This window comes from Pleurodeles waltl, unplaced genomic scaffold (assembly GCF_031143425.1).
Source record: "Pleurodeles waltl isolate 20211129_DDA unplaced genomic scaffold, aPleWal1.hap1.20221129 scaffold_73, whole genome shotgun sequence".
NCBI classification, from domain to species: Eukaryota; Metazoa; Chordata; class Amphibia; order Caudata; family Salamandridae; genus Pleurodeles; species Pleurodeles waltl.
In genome coordinates, this window is record NW_027150394.1 from 650,039 (window position 1) to 670,767 (window position 20,729).

The 20,729-nt window shown below is 46.1% G+C and overlaps 1 protein-coding gene across 3 annotated transcripts in view; it reads left to right on the forward strand.

Moving 5' to 3' along the window:
* Positions 1–20,729, forward strand: part of LOC138281243 (LYR motif-containing protein 2-like) — a 106,708-nt gene that overhangs the window by 42,711 nt on the left and 43,268 nt on the right. For 2 of the 3 annotated variants that reach the window (XR_011200886.1, XM_069219566.1), the window contains one exon: positions 10,518–10,978. The exons of the other annotated variant lie outside the window; for it this stretch is intronic. Coding sequence is in view for 1 of the 2 variants with exons in the window: in XM_069219566.1 (XP_069075667.1) it covers positions 10,518–10,598 (81 nt within the window). In the remaining variant the exon portion in view is untranslated. Of the gene's footprint in view, positions 1–10,517; positions 10,979–20,729 lie in introns of those variants that run through there. 3 annotated transcript variants of the gene reach the window in all.

A 20,729-nucleotide genomic window follows, 5' to 3' on the forward strand; every position in this document is an offset into this window, starting at 1 on the left:
ATGGGTTAAAGCTATGATGGAGTCTGTGGTGGGTCAGATGCCAGAGGGAGTCAGTGATGTGTTAAAGCTATGATGGAGTCTCAGTGGTGGGTCAGAAGTGTGAGAGCGTCTGTGATGTGTTAAAGCTATGAAGGAGTCAGTCATGGGGTAAGAGTGTGTCAATACTGTGTCAGATGAAAGAGACAGTCACTGCTGGGAGGAAGGTGAGAACAAATAAAAGCTGGGTGGAAGATGAGAGTCAGTGCTGAGAAGAAGCTGCAAGAGAGTCCGTGTTAGGTAGATGGTGAAAGTCTGTCAGTGCAAGGAAGTGGAGTGCAAGTCCAAGCTGGGAAGAAGTTAAGATTGAGTTAATACTGTGAAGATGGTAAGAATGAGTTAATGTGGAAAAAGGTGAGCGCAAATGGATGCTTTCCAGGTGAGATCATTGTAATGGGGAGTGCTGCATAGGACTAGTGATGGGCAGGCGGGCACAGGTGAGTTAACGATAGAAGATGTTGGTAAACCTCAGTGATGGCCAGTGTGGGCAGAAGGCCAATGAGGGTAGGGAGTGTTGGGTGGGTTTAGTGAAAGAAGACATCAGTGGACATTAATGGTGTCCCTAGTGGAGGATGGTCTCTGAGGCCCAGATGGTGTTGGAGATGGAAGACAGAGAGCACTGTCAAATGTCATGTTGGGCAGCGTTGTGGTGTCATCAATGGGCAGATGGTGTTGGGTTAATGATAGATGGCGCCAATGAACGTAGAGATAGGCAGTGTTATGGGGTAATTGATGGAGAGATGGTGTTGGGTTGGTGATAGACGGCCCCAATGAACGTGGAGATGGGCAGTGTTGTTGTGTCATTGATGGAGAGGTGGTGTTGGGGGAATGATGGACGGCACTCATGAACGTGCAGATGGGCAGTATTAGTGTCATTGATGGACAGATGGTGTTGCGTAAATGATGGAAGGTGCTGATGAACGTGGAGATGGGCAGTGTTGTAGTGTCATTGATAGATGGTATTTGGTTAATGATGGATGGTGCTGATGAACATGGAGATGGGCAGTGTTGTGTTGTCATTGATAGACAGATGGTACTGGGTTAATGATAGACGGCGCTGATGAACGTGGAGATGGGCAGTGTTGTGGTGTCATTGATGGAGAGATGGTTTTGGGTTAATGATAGATGGCACTGATGAACGTGGAGATGGGCAGTGTTGTGGTGTCATTGATGGAGAGATGGTTTGGGGTTAATGATAGATGGGGCCGATGAACGTGGAGATGGGCAGTGTTGTGGTGTCAATGATGGAGAGGTGGTGTTGGGTTAATGATAGACGGCGCTGATGAACGTGGAGATGGGCAGTGTTGTGGTGTCAATGATGGAGAGGTGGTGTTGGGTTAATGATAGATGGTGCTGATGAACGTGGAGATGGGCAGTGTTGTGGTGTCATTGATGGAGCGATGGTTTGGGGTTAATGATAGATGGGGCCGATGAACGTGGAGATGGGCAGTGTTGTGGTGTCATTGATGTGGAGATGGTGTTGGGTTTATCATAAGACGGTACTGATAAATGTGGTGATGGGAAATGTTATTGGGGGTCAGCGAGGAACAGATGGTGTTGAGGAAGCATTAGGAAGAGGTTGAGTTAATGAAGAAGCCACTGCAGGATGAAATATTTGCGTTATTCAGATTCAGCAGCTCAAGCCCAGGAATGCAGAACAAAGGATTTCCTCTGGGAGAGGGGTGTTACACCCTCTCCCTTTGGAAATAGGTGTTACAGGCATGGGAGGGGTAGCCTCCCAGAGCCTCTGGAAATGCTTTGAGGGGCACAGTCTACACCAGTTCAGGGACCCCTTAGTCCCTGCTCTGGTGCGAAAATGGACAAAGGAAAAGGGAGTGACCACTCCCCTGTCTATCACCACCCCAGGGGTGGTGCCCAGAGCTCCTCCAGAGTGTCCCTGGGTTTTGCCATCTTGGATACCAAGGTGGTGGGGCACTCTGGGAGCATCCGAGTGGCCAGTGCCAGCAGGTGACGTCAGAGCCCTCCCCTGATAGGTGCTTACCTGGTTAGGTGACCAATCCCCCTTTCAGGGCTATTTAGGGTCTCTCCTCTGGGTGTTTCCTCAGATTCGGATTGCAAGACTCCAGCAGGGATCCTCTGCATCCTTTACTTCATCTTCTACCAACGGAACCGCAGCTGAACCCTCCAGGAACTCTACAAACTGCAACAAAGAAGCAAAGACGATTTCTGCAACCTTGTAACTTAAGCTCCTGCCAGCAACTGCAACAGTTTCCAGACCGTGCATCCTCCGAGGGCTGCCTGTCTTCAGGCTGCACCAGAAGAACCGAAGGAATCTCCAGTGGAGTGACAGTCACTTCCCTGCTTCAGCAGGCACCTCTCTGCAGCGACAACCAGTGGTGTGGGTCCCCTCTCCAGATGACAGATGTGGATTCATCAACACGGGTGGTGGATTAAAGTCACCCCGACAGTCCCAAGGTCCAGCTCAACTTTAGTGGAGGTAAGAGCTTGCCTCCCCACGCAAGACAGTACCCCTATGCACCACGTGACTTGCAGTACCCAAGGCTGTGTGCGACTTTCCAAGACGTTCTTTGTGCACAGCACATCTTAGGCCCCCAGCACTCCTTCCTGCGTTGCACAGCTTCCTGAGTGGTTCTCCGGTGCCGTGGGAATCCTTTGTGTGGTGCTGGGTGGGCCTCCATTTGTACCTTCTTTGTCCTGGGACTCCTGTGTGTGCTGCCTGGTCTTCTGAGGGCTCTCTGAGTTACTGAGAGCCCCCTCTGTCTCCCTCTCCTTGGTAGAGGCCACCAGGTCCCTCCTGGTCCCGGACAGTGCGAAGGGTGGAATCCAGCAACGCAAACCAGACTGCAATCATCCATCTGGCATGGGACGTCTTCTGCACCAACCAGGAACCCACATCTGTCTTCTTGGGTGCATAACTGACTTTATCTTTTCACTGGTGGTTCTTCTTTTGCAACTCCATCCGGGTTAGCAGGAGCTCCTGTTCTCCCTGGACTCTTCAGTGCTTCTTGGACTTCTTCCTCTTCTTCCACAGGTCTTCAGGTCCAAGAATGCACTGTTGGTGTCTTGCAGTCTCTTACGGTTCTTGCATAATCTTTTATCACAACTTCTTGTGTGTTTCAGGAAACGTACTGTGACTTACTCCTGTTTTCCTGGGCTCTGGGGTGGGTTCTATTACTTACTTTTGGTGTTTTGATACACTCCCAGCGCCCCTCTACACACTACACTTGCCTAGGTAGGAATCTGATGTTCGCATTCCACTATTTTAGGATATGGTTTGTGTTCCCCCTAGGCCCATTGGAACCCATTGTGATTTTCAATATTTGCACTGTTTTCTGACTGCGTACTTACCTGTTTTTTGTTACTAGTGTATATATTGTGTATATTACTTACCTCCTAAGGGAGTATAGTCTCTAATGTATTTTTGGCATTTGTGTCACCAAAATAAAGTACCTTTATTTTTGTAAGACTGAGTATTTTCTTTCATGTGTGTAAGTACTGTGTGACGACAGTGTTATTGCATGAGCTTTGCATGTCTCCAAGATAGGTCTTGGCTGCTCTGCTACAGCTACCTCTAGACAGCCTAAGCTGCTAGACACTGACTACACTTCGCTAATAAGGGATAACTGGACCTGGTATAAGGTGTACGTACCTTTGGTGCCCACTACAAACCAGGCCAGCCTCCTACAGGTCCCAGTTCCACTCACCTTCTCACAGGCCACGGTAAGTGCGGAGGTGTCGACAGTATGATTTAATTCTGAGTGTGTGACAAAGCCCTTGGTAAAGCAGCTGCATGGTTAACCACTGCCACACTTCCTGTTTCAGATTGTAAGAAGCTTTGCAATCAGGAAGAGCTCCCTGCTAACAAATCGTCCTGCTGCCCTGTAGGGTGTAGTCATTTACAGATCAGTATTTCATTTAGTTGTGTCATATCATTTTCAGGAAAGCATTTTTGTACTATTTTCACTACTCAGTGTTCTAAAGACCTGATATCTTTAACATCCTGTGGCATACATTAAGAGAAAGCATATTGTACTATCGTAAAACAGCATTTCTATTTCTATACTTTCAATTTACACCAACAGTCCAATTCCAGTATAAAGTTATTTTTAGAATAGAGTGGTGCATGATGACCCAATGGTCGTTTTTCTAGTAATGGACGAGTAAAGACCAACAAAACATACTAGTCATGATAGTAATGTATTAATATATGCTTGTCAGTTCATAACAGTAAATCATACAGTGTATCCTGTGTTCAGGGTACAAACACATTCGAAGCTCAGACACTTGACGGGCGACCTACACTTTGGGGCTAATTACGACTTCGGCGGACGGAAAAGGCCATCCGACGAAGTCCTGCGTTCAGGTTGCCACAAGCACAGATGCCTTACCGTGGGCCCCATTACGAGTTTCCCACTGGCCCAGGGGAAAACAGCCCGTAACATTGACGCCGGCTCATAATTGAGCCGGTGGCAATGCGCAGTGCGTAGGGTGCACCAGCACCCGTCGTGCTTTTCACTTTCTGCTTTGCAACGCGACGGGGCTGGCCAAGTGCATGGGCAGTCCAGGGGCCCCCATGGGGCTCTCTGCACCCCGTCTACGCCAGCCTTTACATGGCGGTGCTACCGCCATGTAATCGCAGGCGGAGAAGGGACTCGTAATCCCCAGGGCAGCGCTGCTTCCTTGCTTGCTGATTAGGACCACCAGCCCCTCCAGCGGAGGAGAAGTGGCTGTGCTGGCGGCCCGGCCGTGGTGCAACTGCCATGGTCCTAATGTGGCTGTTGGACCGCCACATTGCCGGTGGTCCGACTGCCACCGCGGCCCTGGCAGTCTTATGGCCGCCAGGGTTGTAGTGAGGCCCTTTAAGCATGGAAGAGCGCTGTAGATATAGACTCCAGACAGCAGAGTAGCGCCTCAGAGATCTTTCAGACATAAGTAGCTGCTAACCCTCAGGTTGCACATATCTGACAGGCAAAACACACACACACACACACATACAGGCCAGATGGCAAGCTGTAAACACAGGAGTCTGCTTAATATACATACAGGCCAGATGGCAAGCTGGAAACACATGAGTCGGCAAAATATATATACAGGCCGGATGGCAAGCTGGAAACACAGGAGTCGGCAAAATATATATACAGGCCGGATGGCAAGCTGGAAACACAGGAGTCTGCTTAATATACCTACAGGCCAGATTGCAGGCTGTAAACACAGGGGTCTGCTTAATATACATACCTGCTTAATATACTTAAAGACCAGATGGCAGGCTGTAAACACAGGGGTCTGCTTAATATACATACCTGCTTAATATACTTACAGGCCAGATGGCAAGCTGGAAACACAGGAGTCTGCTTAATATACATACCTGCTTAATATACTTACAGGCGAGATGGCAAGCTGTAAACACAGGGGTCTGCTTGATATACATACCTGCTTAATATGCCTGCAGGCCAGATGGCACGCTGGAAACACAGGAGTCTGCTTAATATAATTTAGACCATGCTATTTAGATTGTGACCCTTTTTCATCCTCTCAAGGCACTGCCCAGGTCCCGCTACAAAGTTGGAACACTGGACCAGAGCCATATTGGTCAATGCCTCACAAAGTTGCTAGGTGCATGCAGAGTGTCCCTTCAAATTATTACTTGGCATAATAGTCACAACATAAGCGGGCAAGCCCTATGGTGTTTTTCCCCAGTCTATCATGAATGCACGTCCCTGAATGTCACTTCATAGGAGTGCTCAAAAAGACCAGGCAAAAAACATAAACTGCCCTGCTGAAGACCAAAGGAGCTGACCTGCTGCATCTAGCTGAAACACGTGTGTTGGCAAACTTCTCAATTGTGTAGACTGATCACTTTGTTGTCAGATGGTTGAGCCTATAAGAGCTCCATAACCTGTAGAATAGCTTGAGCCTGTAAGAGCTGGATAACCTGAGTGACTGCACTTTTGCCAGATGACTGAGCCTTCAAGAGCAGTTGTCCTTCTGTCAGGTGCCTGGAGCCCATATTTCTATATACAGCACACCTGGACGCTAACAGTGCTGCTACAGGCCTTCAGTCACAATCAGTGACTTGGTGTATGTACTGCTACTGAACGGAGTTGGAGCGTGGGGCATACAGTCCATCTCCCTTCTGAATCTACACCCAAGTCTTTTTGGGAGCATCCTGGTGTCCTGATTGGATCAGTTGTTGCCTCTCCAAATCACTCTGACCAGTCAGATTTCTTTTAATTTCTCTGGGATCTAGGGGGTACATTACCCAGGATAATATGTGGTGCAGACGCTTCCATGTGCAATTCTTAGATCTCTTCATGCGGCAGTCTAGGGGTTAATCTGAGAAAGGAAGCCCTAAGGATTTCATGAAGGCAGACATGGGGTGTTGGATGCCCCAGATGTTTGTCCTGTCCTCTTCTATGGTGCACGGTGGAACGTTGTGGTAAGGAGATCATGAAACAATGGTGCTCTAAGATCACACATTCACCAGTAGTCTCCTATCGATCAGGAAACAGGACAGACTAGTGGACACATCTACAGGAACTCAAAGAATTTTAACACTGGGAGAAAATATTGTGGTGGCCCGGTCACTCATAACTTTAACCTTCTGCATACCTCAAGTTGCCGCCAATCTGGAATCCATGCCAACCATGCTGGACAAGGAATTTACTCTCAGGAAAGACAATCATTTAGAGATTAGTTATGCAGTGCTAAATTCTATTAGAAGGGCACTAATTATTAGAACAAGCATTGGCAAAACCAATATGTCTCATGTTTAGAAAACAGTTGCTAACATGCTGGCTTTGCTAACACTTGTTTGTAAACCATTTTCTTTCAAAGAAAAGTAACATTTCAATAATAAATATCAAAATACTTGACAAAGAGCAACAACCTACCTTAAGGTATCTCAGAACAGTACATTGAATTCAATATTTTTAATGTTGATCAATGGCATGCTTCTTTTATTGTTACGTACATGTTTACAGATACATTGTGGGCACAATTAAAGGGAACTGAAAGTAGCAAAGCGTGGAGTGGGGATATAGTTATCAGGAGGTGTTGGAAAGAGGGAGTATCACAGAGAGGAGTGTGCTCAAACGTTATGTTGAAAAGAAACACACCAAGGGGATACAAAACTAAGAGTGAAAAGTTGCATGATAGAGGCATGGAAAAGCTTCAAATTATTGTGCGGAAATGTGGGGCCCACGACATGCCCCCGAAGATCAAAGAAGCCCCCACAGGTCTTACATGTCCACCTGTCATTAGCCAAGTAAACTCTGCCTTTCTCTCTATAGCCTCTCCGTGCTTGCATCCCACTGTGCAGCAGCCTCTTGTGGGCATTGCTTCCCTCCCCCCATCAGATCTTCATATGCTAGCGCCCAATGCATCATGGAGACAATCTTCACCTATCTATGGTCTGCTCTACTCCTATCAACACTCTCACTTGGACCCCTTAATGCCCCCATTGCCCCACCACTCCTCTCCCCCAGTTTTGTACCAAGTTCCTCTCCTTGCCAGACTCTTTGGAATTCCTTGATATCGCAAATACCTGTGCCCGGTCTATGAACGCTTTTGAATGTGAAGGAAGAATGGAAAAAGCACTGTGAAAATAAGAAAAGAAATGTCCGCATGTGAAGCAAAAGGGGAACATACCAAGCTGATTACCATTCATGTAATCAAAAGAGGAAAGGTAGTAAATGGCAGAAAATCGCACTTCTGAGTGGTGTCCGCACTAGTAAGTATACAAAATAATACTGTATTTTTAGGTGCACGTGGCCAAGTGCCCTACTACCTGAAGGCACAGGATAGTGTATAAGAGAATACACCGCATATAATGAACGCAAAAGACCACAGCACTCCACAACATCCAAATTCAATGAGTACAAGTGAAAGCTATCATGCAGTAGTTATATTATTAAATCATTCGATATTCATCTTGGTGTTCTAGGAAGTCGTTTATTCAGATTAGTTTTCGTAAATCCAAAAGGTACAGTCAAACAGGCACAGCCAACACGTGTTTCGTCACATCCGTGACTTCATCACCAATGCTTGCTGTCTCTTTATGCTAATTTTCTAATACTTACTGTGTATATATATGGTGTGTACTTACTTCCAGTTGGGATACTGGTTTTAAGTAATCTAGTTCAGTACTACTGTAATGAAGTACCTTTATTTTTGTAACACTGTACGGTTCCTTTCTCCTGTGAGATAAGCTGCTTTGTGACTGTTGTGGTATTGCAAGTGCTTTACAATCCTCCTAGATAAGAATTGGCTGCTCATCACAGCTATGACTAGAGAGCTCTGGCTTCCTAGACTCTGTTTCTCTAATGTATAGGGGTGCCTGGACCTGGTGTAAGGTGCAAACATTATAGGTGTCCACCACACACCAGGCCAGATTCCTACAGGTGCCACCTGTGACTGTCATGTTCCAGCGCAGGCAAGAAGCCCCTCACCACTGCTCACACAAAACTAAGGCTGATACGGTTGTCTCCTGCAGCCCAGTACTGAATCAGGAATGCTAAAAGTACTCTAAGATGTCATGGGGGAGCCTGGCCTGCCCCTCCGCTAGCTATCCTTACCGCCCGCAGTGATGCGGGTGGAGGGAGATTAGCACCCGCGCATTCCTTCTCCGTATATGGTCATGGCAGAGGCATTCTTTGGATGCCATGGCTCTGACGTGGGGGCAGGAGGGGGCGACCAGCTCAGCAGCTTTCTTAACAAACATATTTAAAAAACGGAGCAAAACAAAACAATATAAAGAAACAATACATAAAACGGTAAGGGCCGGAATATACAAAAGAGAAATACCAACAAATATAATATTTAAAAGAAAACAGACACAAACAAGATAGTGTGTACAACCATAACGCACGGAACATACAGAAGAGTAATTCTGTCAAATCGTATCATTTAAAAAAAACACGCACAAAGCAACCTTACATTAAGCAAAAGAGAATACAGGTTCTCTCACTTTGACAGTAAAGACCCGCACTCAAAGAAGCAGCCTCTGACATTTGGTCTCAGTCGAAAGATGAAAGCTCGTAGGTACTGAGATATTCAGGATTTTAAAAAATAGTTCCTGAGCAGTAAGTAAAATAGAAAGAAGCAACATAATACATATAACATGGCCAGTCGCCATGGGCAGGAACAACACACCGAAAGGAGGGACAAATGTGAACAATTCACCACAGAAATTAATGGAATATCAAAAGGCACACAAACAAACTAATCAAAAGTGGTGGGGCTGCTGTACGCCCAAAGAGAAGATACAGCATGTCTCGTAGAGGCAGCACATGCGCTACCTTGGCGAGACTTAAACAGTGCATGTGCTGCCCATGCGAGGTCTTTTTTGTATGATTTTATTATTGATCTCTTTACTATGCTGCTCTCTTGGGTTATGAACTTTGTACCTTCAATTTTAGCTAGAAATTGTATTTATTTATTACTTTTACGGCATTTTTGCTGAATAAAGATTTGGAATTGGATTGGAGAGAGAACTTGTCCAAGATGCATGGGCAGAACACAGCTTGAGTAGGTTGGCTGAGGGGGGAGAATAATTTCACAGGATGATGCTTTGTAGTTCTCCCATCTTAAAGCACATACATTAGGACAAATGAAAATACAAAAACTGTGGGCGTGGTTTGGGGGGCACTCTGTTCCACCATTGTGCAGCTGCGTGGAGTTGATGTTACCCTCGGAGGAGGTGCATTTCTGCACAGATGTGAGATTCCATATTACTTTCCTTGGAAACCCAGAGTATAGATTTTAGTTTTGGCAAGAAAAAAACAAAGGGCCTAAGTGCATCCAGAGGCAAAGTAGGTAGTTGTGACTCACAAGTTAAGGAAACTCTTCCTACAAATACAGATTGGGTGCTGAGGGAACTGCAGGGGATGGAGAAATTAACTTTTTTCATTGAAAGAGGGGTCTCAACCTTCTTATCAGAATGGGATGGCTGGTAGAGATTTGGCCAAGGACTAAAAGGGAGCTAATGTGTTCCAAGGTCTCAAGATGCTGAGGTAGTGTCCCATGAACATTCTCATTGGTGGGACCCTGGAGCAGCCTTGAGGACCAGTCATCTGTTGGGTCTCTGGATAGGGTACCAGGATGAGTCCAATTCCTCATCTTAGGTGTGTGATCCATCTGTGTGAAAAAAGCACTTAATCTACCAGTGTCAAAAATGTGTATAATGTAATCTGGCACTTATTTAAAGTGCTCTATTGCCCTTGGGATAAGTTGTTGCTATGTAAAACTTTATTTAAAAAAAAAAAAAAAAGAGCAGATGCCTCAGGGACCATTTCTCTATCTTATCCCCTCAGCACGTGTTGTGTTTTTTCCACATCATTTCATTGGCTTGTCTTAGCTGAGGGAACCCACCTTGCTGCCTGTTATCACTGTGTACTGTTTGCAATTGAACCTTTCTACCCTGGCTCATTTGTGTAACAGATTAGTTTTCTTTACACCCCTGTCACAATGCAACATTCTCATCCGATGCTCCTGTTTTCCAGGCGGTGATACGTATGATGGTCACGCAAGGGACCATGCAGCTACAGGAGCTGGAGAGATCCCTGCAGTTGGCCAAATCTTAGCCATGTGAGGCTGAAGGAGAGATCTCTACCCCTCTGTTCCAGTTGTTGATGGGAAGAGAGACCAGTGGGTCTTCGTCTGCAGCTCCAGGATCTGTCGAAGATGGAGAGAGACAATACTATACCCCTTGTGGTGTGTCCAAAAAAGTGCCTGTGGCCTTGCATACTGAATGAGGATACACTGTGTAAAGTTTAAAGTTGATGATATACTTCTGTTCAGCATCTCTAAGAGGGGCCCCAGTGGCATCTCAAGTCCCACCCACTCCAGGTACTGGCACTGTGGACTCAAAGTCTTGGAATCTTCCACCCAAACTGTGTTTGAGCCTCCATCCATGAACAATATTATTATCATAAAATCTATTAAAAATGCTCCAGCAAGGACATGATGCCGTTCTAGTTATTTTTGTAGTTTACGGGAGCCTGAAGGTGCTCAAAAAGGATTTGGAACGCTGTACAGGTGGCGAAGCTAAAACTGAGACTAACATGTACTAATCATTATCATGGATAACGTAAGAATGTCAGTCTGAGATGACAACACAACCAAATTGAAATATACATTATTGAAATAAATGTTACAGGATTTCTGCAGAAACCTCTGGTGACGCTGATGCAATTTCCACTTAAATGGGCGCATCCAGAGTACGACCACTGTAAGTTTGCCCCATGCAGAATGAGGGACCTGGCCTTACCTGCGTCCTCAGTATGCAGATAGGTCTTAGACAGGCCAGGCCGTACTATACTCTATGATGTCTAGCCGTACCATACCATATCATACTGCACCATACAATACTGTACAATGACAGGGCATACCATACCATACTGTACAATGACAGGCCATACCATACCATATCATACCGCACCATACAATACCATACTGTACAATGACAGGGCATACCATACTGTACAATGGCAGGGCATACCATACCATACCGTACCATACTGTACAATGACAGAGCATACCATACTATACTATACAATGACAGGCCATATCATACCGTACCATGCTATACTGTACAATGACAGGCCATACCATACTGTACAATGACAGAGCATACCATAGTATACTGTACAATGAGAGGCCAACTCATTCCGTAACATACTGTACTATACAATGACAGGACAGATCATACCATACTGTACAATGACAGGCCATATCATACCGTACCATACTATACTGTACAATGACAGGCTATACCATAGTATACTGTACAATGACAGGCCATATCATACTGTACCATACTATACTGTACAATGACAGAGCATACCATAGTATACTGTACAATGAGAGGCCACCCCATTCCGTAACATACTGTACTATACAACGACAGGCCAGATCATACTATGCTGTACAATGACAGGCCGTACCATACCATACTATACTGTGCAATGACAGGCCATACCATAATATACTGTACAATGACAGGCCATATCATACCATACTATACTGTACAATGACAGGCCATACCATACTATACTATACAATGACAGGCCAGATCATACGATACTGTACAATGACAGGCCATATCATACCGTACTATACTGTACAATGACAGGCCATACCATACCATACCATACTGTACAATGACAGGCCATACCATACTATACTGTACAATGACAGGCCAGATCATACCATACTATATTGTACAATGACAGGCCATACCATAGTATACTGTACAATGACAGGCCATATCATACTTTACCATACTATACTGTACAATGACAGGCCATACCATACTGTTGTGTACAATGACAGGCCATATCATACCGTACCATACTATACTGTACAATGACAGGCCATACCATACTGTTGTGTACAATGACAGGCCATATCATACCGTACCATACTATACTGTACAATGACAGGCCATACCATAGTATACTGTACAATGACAGGTTGTACCATACCATACTATACTGTACAATGACAGGCCATACCATACTACACTGTACAATGACAGGCCATACCATACTGTAGTGTACAATGACAGGCCATAACATACCGTACCATACTATACTGTACAATGACAGGCCATACCATACTGTTGTGTACAATGACAGGCCATATCATACCGTACCATACTATACTGTACAATGACAGGCCATACCATACCATACTATACTGTACAATGACAGGCCATACCATACTGTAGTGTACAATGACAGGCCATATCATACCGTACCATACTATACTGTACAATGACAGGCCATACCATACTGTTGTGTACAATGACAGGCCATATCATACCGTACCATACTATACTGTACAATGACAGACCATACCATACTATACTGTACAATGACAGGCCATACCATACTGTGGTGTACAATGACAGGCCATACCATACTGTAGTGTACAATGACAGGCCATATCATACCATACCATACTATACTGTACAATGACAGGCCATACCATACTGTAGTGTACAATTACAGGCCATATCATACTGTACCATACTATACTGTACAATGACAGGCCATATCATACTGTACCATACTATACAATGACAGGCCATACCATACTATACTGTACAATGACAGAGCATACCATACTGTAGTGTACAATGACAGGCCATATCATACCGTACCATACTGTACTGTACAATGACCGGCTGTACCGTACCATACTATACTGTACAGTGACAGACTGTAGCATACCATACTATACTGTACAATGACAGGCCATATCGTACCGTACCATACTATACTGTACAATGACAGGCTATATCGTAGCATTCCATACTATACTGTACAATGACAGGCCATATCATACCGTACCATACTATACTGTACAATGACAGGCTATACCATACTATACTATACAATGACAGGTTACCATACTATACTGTACAATGACAGGCCATACCATACTGTACAATGACAGAGCATACCATAGTATACTGTACAGTGAGAGGCCACCCCATTCCATAACATACTATACAATGGCAGGCCAGATCATACACTACTGTACAGTGACAGGCCATATCATACCGTACCATACTATACTGTACAATGACAAGCCATACTATACTATATTGTATAATAACAGGCCATATATCATACGTGTTGGACTTTTTTGCTTATGCAGGGTCATCCCCAAACTTTTTGCCTCCTGCCTCCTATTTTTTTTTACCTGTTGCTGTTGGCTTTTGAACTGTGAGCACTTTACCACTGCTAACCAGTGCTAAAGTGCATATGCTCTTTATGTAAAATTGTATGTAATTGGTTTATCCATGATTGGCATATTTGATTTACTAGTAAGTCCCTAGTAAAGTGCACTAGAGGTGCCAGGGCCTGTTAATCAAATGCTACTAGTGGGCCTGTGTGAGAAAGTAGCCTCTTTCTAGCCTTGTTACCCCCACTTTTGGCCTGTTTGTGAGTGTATGTCAGGGTGTTTTCACTGTCTCACTGGTATCCTGCTAGCCATGGCCCAGTGCTCATAGTGAAAACCCTATGTTTTCAGTATGTTTGTTATGTGTCACTGGGACCCTGCTAGTCAGGACCCCAGTGCTCATAAGTTTGTGACCTATAGGTATGTGTTCCCTGTGTGATGCCTAACTGTCTCACTGAGGCTCTGCTAACCAGAACCTCAGTGGTTATGCTCTCTCTTTACAAATTGTCACTAACAGGCTAGTGACCAATTTTACCAATTTACATTGGCATACTGGAACACCCTTATAATTCCCTAGTATATGGTACTGAGGTACCCAGGGTATTGGGGTTCCAGGAGATCCCTATGGGCTGCAGCATTTCTTTTGCCACCCATAGGGAGCTCTGACAATTCTTACACAGGCCTGCCACTGCAGCCTGAGTGAAATAACGTCCACGTTATTTCACAGCCATTTTACACTACACTTAAGTAACTTATAAGTCACCTATATGTCTAACCTTTACCTGGTAAAGGTTGGGTGCTAAGTTACTTAGTGTGTGGGCACCCTGGCACTAGCCAAGGTGCCCCCACATTGTTCAGGGCCAATTCCCCGGACTTTGTGAGTGCGGGGACACCATTACACGCGTGCACTACATATAGGTCACTACCTATATGTAGCTTCACAATGGTAACTCCGAATATGGCCATGTAACATGTCTATGATCATGGAATTGCCCCCTCTATGCCATCCTGGCATAGTTGGCACAATCCCATGATCCCACAGGTCTGTAGCTCAGACCTGGGTACTGCCAAACTGCCTTTCCCGGGGTTTCACTACAGCTGCTGCTGCTGCCAACCCCTCAGACAGGTTTCTGCCCTCCTGGGGTCCAGCCAGGCTTGGCCCAGGATGGCAGAACAAAGGACTTCCTCTGAGAGAGGGTGTTACACCCGCTCCCTTTGGAAAATGGTGTGAAGGCAGGGGAGGAGTAGCCTCCCCCAGCCTCTGGAAATGCTTTCATGGGCACAGATGGTGCCCATTTCTGCATAAGCCAGTCTACACCGGTTCAGGGACCCCTCAGCCCTGCTCTGGCACGAAACTGGACAAAGGAAAGGGGAGTGACCACTCCCCTGACCTGCACCTCCCCTGGGAGGTGCCCAGAGCTCCTCCAGTGTGCTCCAGACCTCTGCCATCTTGGAAACAGAGGTGCTGCTGGCACACTGGACTGCTCTGAGTGGCCAGTGCCAGCAGGTGACGTCAGAGACTCCTTCTGATAGACTCCTTCAGGTGTTGCTAGCCTATCTCCTCTCCTAAGTAGCCAAACCCTCTTTTCTGGCTATTTAGGGTCTCTGCTTTGGGGAATTCTTTAGATAACGAATGCAAGAGCTCATCAGAGTTCCTCTGCATCTCTCTCTTCACCTTCTGCCAAGGAATCGACTGCTGACTGCTCTGGAAGCCTGCAAAACTGCAACAAAGTAGCAAAGACGACTACTGCGACCTTGTAACGCTGATCCGGCCGCCTTCTCGACTGTTTTCCTGGTGGTGCATGCTGTGGGGGTAGTCTGCCTAGAATGGCGTACAGTGCAGTGGCATAAAGTCGATTGTTCCAGAGCTAGTGAAGTGCATAGAGTTGAGTGTCATAATGTGCAGTGGTGTAAGGTCCCTAGATTGACGTAGAGTGGATTGACGTAGAGTGGATTGGCATAGAGTGATGTGGTGTAGAGTAGAGAGGCATAGAGTGAAGTGGCGTATAATTGTGTGGAGTAAAGTGGATTATGCATGCTGTGGTAATTTACTGCCATTACAGACAACACGTGTTCATTTGAAATGACCATTACATTTGCATAGACATACAGTTTTACAATAAAAGTATACAGCGCACAACCTATAATGTGTTGAAATGTAATCAAGTAGCATAATAATTGGTTTGATCGGATTAAAATATTTGTTCCCACCACACTTCACAGCCTTCGTCCTGCACACACTCAGTAGCCAGCATGATTGTCATAAAAATCCTCTTGCTTTAAAGATAGAGAAAGAAAAGTAAACACCAAACTCCCTGGAAGACAGAGCTTGACATTTGATCTCTGTTTTTTAATGCACAGCAAATATGACTGGATAAGAACAAGATTTAAAGGCCTGTCTTCAGTAATCGAACACTAGTGGAAAGATACAGTAAATAAGGTATGGGCCACGTAACGGTCAAACTCAAGCTGGAGAACCTAAAACATATAAAACCAGCAAACAGAAAGCCAGAAAATGCGAGTTACAAACCACAAAGCCAGTGGTAAGCAGTGGGCTGAATGCTTCCAAGGGAAGCTTTCTGAATGTGCTGGCTGTGTCCTAGCGCCTTTTTATTTTTTTGTTAATTATAATTATTAGTTTTAGCCATGCTGCACAGCAGTTGTGTTGCTGTACATCATCACTATGAAACATTGGCAAAGCCAATAGCTTCCTGTAGGTGAGACCTGTTGGCTTTGCCAGTGCTTGTTCTCTGAGCTTTGTATTTGTCACCTGCAGGATGTGCACACACAAACCTCTAAATATAGTGCATCAATACTCTCAGCAACCTTCCTGTTACTTCTTCACTGCATTGCTTTAGACGTTCTGGCTCCTGATGCCGCAGCCAAGTTTTTAGTTTTCTTGAACAGCTGCTAACCTCCCCCGATCCCTCAGTGAGCGTCGAGGAATCTGACTTAGTTTTTCTTGTGAGGGTTTGTGAGAAAGTAGCCTCTTTTTAGAATGGTTACCCCCATTTTTGGCCTGTTTGTCAGTGTGTTTGACTGTATCAATGGGGTCCTGCTAGTCAGGACCCCAGTGCTTGCTGTGTTTGGCCTGCCTTGTCAGTATGTTTCACTGTTTTTGTCAGTATGCTTGACTGTGCCACTGGAATCCTGCTAACCAGGACCCCAGTGCTTATGTTCTCTCTGTTCCCAAATTTGTCACTACATACTGGTAACCCAGTATTTCATCCCGAATTGGCATATTGGTGCCCCCTTATAAGTCCCTAGTATATGGTACTTAGGTACCCAGGGGATCCCTATGGGCTGCAGCATTAGTTTTGCCACCCATAGAGACCCCATGCAAAGGCTTCTTCGCGACTGCCATTGCAGCCTGTGTGTAATGGTGCATGCACAATTTCACAGCCATTTACACTGCACCAGGTCACTTATAAGTCACCTATATGTCAGGCCTTCAGACCCTGAAGGCTGGGTGCAAAGTACCTGTGTGTGAGGGCACCCCTGTACTAGCAGACATGCCCCATGTGGTCCAGGCCCATTTTCCCAGACTTTGTGAGTGCGGAGACGCCATTTTACACGTACATTGGACATAGGTATTGACCAATGTCCAGCTTCAAAATGGTAACTCCGAATATGGCAAAGTAAGGTGTCTAACAACTGGGAGTTGTACCCCAATACTGATTCCAGTATTGGTTGCACAATCCCATGCACTCTGGCGGCTCCACAGTGGACCCCCATTACTGCCATACCTGCCTTCTAAGGTTTTCCAGGCAGCCCCAGCGGCTGCAGCCTCACAGACCGGTTTTTGCCCTCCTGTTGCTTGAGCAGCTCAAGCCCAGGAAGGCAGAACAGAGGATTTCCTTTGGGAGAGGGGTGTCACACCCTCTCTCTTTGGAAATAGGTGTCCCAGAGCCTCTGGAAATGCTTTGAAGGGCACAGATGGTGCCCTCCTTGCATAATCCAGTCTACACTGGTTCAGGGACCCCCAGTCCCTGTTCTGGCGTGAAACTGGACAGAGGAAAGGGGACTGACCACTCCCCTGTCTATCACCACCCCAGGGCTGGTGCTCAGAGCTCCTCCAGAATGTCCCAGTGTTTTGCCATCTTGGATTCCAAGATAGTGGGGCACTCTGGGAGCATCTGAGTGGCCAGTGCCAGCAGGTGACGTCAGAGCCCTACCCGGTTTACCCTGTCAGAGCTTACCTGTTTAGGTGACCAATCCCCCTTTCAGGGCTATTTAGGGTCTCTCCTCTGGGTGTTTCTTCAGATCCGGATTGCAAGACTCCAGCAGGAATCCTCTGCATCCTTTACTTCATCTTCTACTGATGGAACCGCAGCTGAACCCTTCAGGAACACTACAAACTGTAACAAAGAAGCAAAGACGACTTCTGCAGCATTGTAACTTCAGCTCCTGCCAACAACTGCAACAGTTTCCAGGTCCTGCATCCTCCAAGGACTGCCTGTCTTCAGCCTGCACCAGAAGGACCGAAGGAATCTCCAGTGGACTGATGAAGTCACTTCCCTCCTTCAGCAGGCACCTCTCTGCAGCTATGACCGGTGGCGTGGGTCCCCTCTGCAGATGACGAGTGTGGATCCAGCAACACGGGCGGTGGACTAAAGTCAACCCATCAGTCCTAAGGTCCAGCTGTCTCACTTTGGTGAAGGTAAGAGCTTGCCTCCCCACGCGAGACAGTACCCCTGTGACTTGCAGTTGCCAAGGCTTGTATGCTACCTTCCCAGAAGTTCTTCATGCACAGCACATCTTAGGCCCCCAGCACTCCTTCCTGCGATGCACAGCTTCCTGAGTGGTTCTCCAGTGGCGTGGGATCCCTTTGAGTCGTGCTGCGTGGGCCTCCATTTGCACCTTCTTTCTCCCTGTGCTGTGGGACTCCTGTGCATGCTGCCTGGTCTTCTGAGGGCTCTCTGAGTTGCTGAGAACCCCCTCTGTCTCCCCCTCCTGGGTAGAGGCCATCAGGTCCCTCCTGGTCCCGAGCAGCACCATTTTCTGCTAACCGCATGCTTTGCATGTTCCAAGGCTTGTTGGCGGAATCCAGTGACACAAACCAGACTGCAAGCTTCCATCCGGCGTGGGACATCTCCTGCCCCAACCAGAAACCCGCATCTGTCTTCTTGGGTGCATAACTGACTTTGTCTTCTCACTGGTGGTTCGTCTTTTGCACCTTCATCCGGGTTAGCAGGGGCTCCTGTTCTCCCTGGACTCTTCAGTGCTTCTTGGACTTGGTTCCCTTCTTCCACAGGTCTTCAGTTCCAGGAATCCATTGTTGGTGTCTTGCAGTCTCTTCTAGTTCTTGCATAATCTTCTATCATGACTTCTTGTGTGTTTCAGGAAACTTGCTGTGTTTTACTCCTGTTTCCTGGGCTCTGGGGTGGGTTCCATTACTTACCTTTGGTGTTTTCTTACACTCCCAGCGCCCCTCTACGAACTACACTTGCCTAGGTGGAAAACTGACTTCCGCATTCTTTCATGTGTGTGAGTATTGTGTAACTACAGTGGTATTGCAAGAGCTTTGCATGTCTCCTAGTTTAGCCTTGGCTGCTCAACTCCAGCTACCCCTAGACAGCTTGGCTGCTAGACACTACATTTCACTAATAAGGGATAACTGGACCTGGTATAAGGTGTAAGTACCTTTGGTACCCACTACAAACCAGGCCAGCCTCCTACAAGTTTAGACTGAAACCTCAGCAGGTTTTATGTGTAATTGTGGTTAACATATTATGATCGTAAACTTTCAAAACTAGAAAGGAGTGGAAGTGACTTTGTCTCAGATAGTGAAACAGAACTAACGTCTGAAAAAGAAACAGGAAGACGTTTAAGTTGTTTTGGGTTTTGGTACAAGGCCATACGAGGCACAAACATTACAACTTGTAAGGTATTGTTAATTATCTCTCCATCAAAGTTAAACGGAGCACTGGAGGACAACAGTATGCACTCATCCATCCACTTATTCATTCATCCACACTTTCACTCGCCTTTTCATTCATATGTGCGCTGACTCATCCACTCATCACCCGTCTGTCCATGTACTCACTCAGTTACTCACTCACCATCACTGACAGTCACCCATCCATAGCTGCCCAGTGAATTACTTGCCGATCAGGCACTCATCCATTCGTCTATGCCTTGTCATTCACTAATTCATCAAAATGTCCACGCATAAACGTACACACACGCCAACCATTGAGGATGCGCTTTCACTAAGAAAACACGGTCAGAGATGTATTGGTTTTGTCAGTGCTTATTCTTCTAATCTTGCGTATTACGATTCCCATAGGATATAATGGGTTTGTAATGAGACGAGCTCACGTTTGTGAAGGGTGAAGCAGAGACAAAGGGGGAGCAGTGCATTTAAAGGTAATAAGACCAGGGGCGGCCCCTCCACTATGGTGGGGAGCGCTGCCCCGATGCTGAAAGGCAGTAGAAAAATAAAATGATAATACAGCTATTGTATTATTGTTTTATTTTTCGCTTCCTCCTTGTAGGGCGCAGGGGCTATCCTCGTCAGCAGGGAGAGCAGTAGTGTCCAGTCTAAGTGTGCATGTCAGCTTGGCTAGCTGTCCAAGGCCGGCCAAACTGACATGCGCACTTAGAACTCTCCACCTGGTCTGTGTTGCACAGCTCGGGTAGAGAACCAGTGCAGGCTCCCAGTCCCCAGCTGAGCGGCATTTCAGGCAGCTCCGACTAATCCAGGAGCTTCTCTTGTGCTGGGTAACAGCATGAGAGAAGCACCTGGATTGGATGGGGAGAGAAGACATAGAAGCACAGAGGCGGCGAAGAACACAGAGGGGCAGGTAAGTGGGGTTTAAAAAATATATATTGCATGCATACATAATCACACTTTCACCTGCTAACATGCACCAACACACATTTAAAAACGTTTTTAGTTATCTCAGTTGCCAGAGAAATTCTTATTTCAGCTAATTGTACTCTACATTTATCACAATAGTAGTTAAAAACATAATTTTCTTCACTATTAGTGTAATTAAAAACTTGATAGAAAACAAGAACAA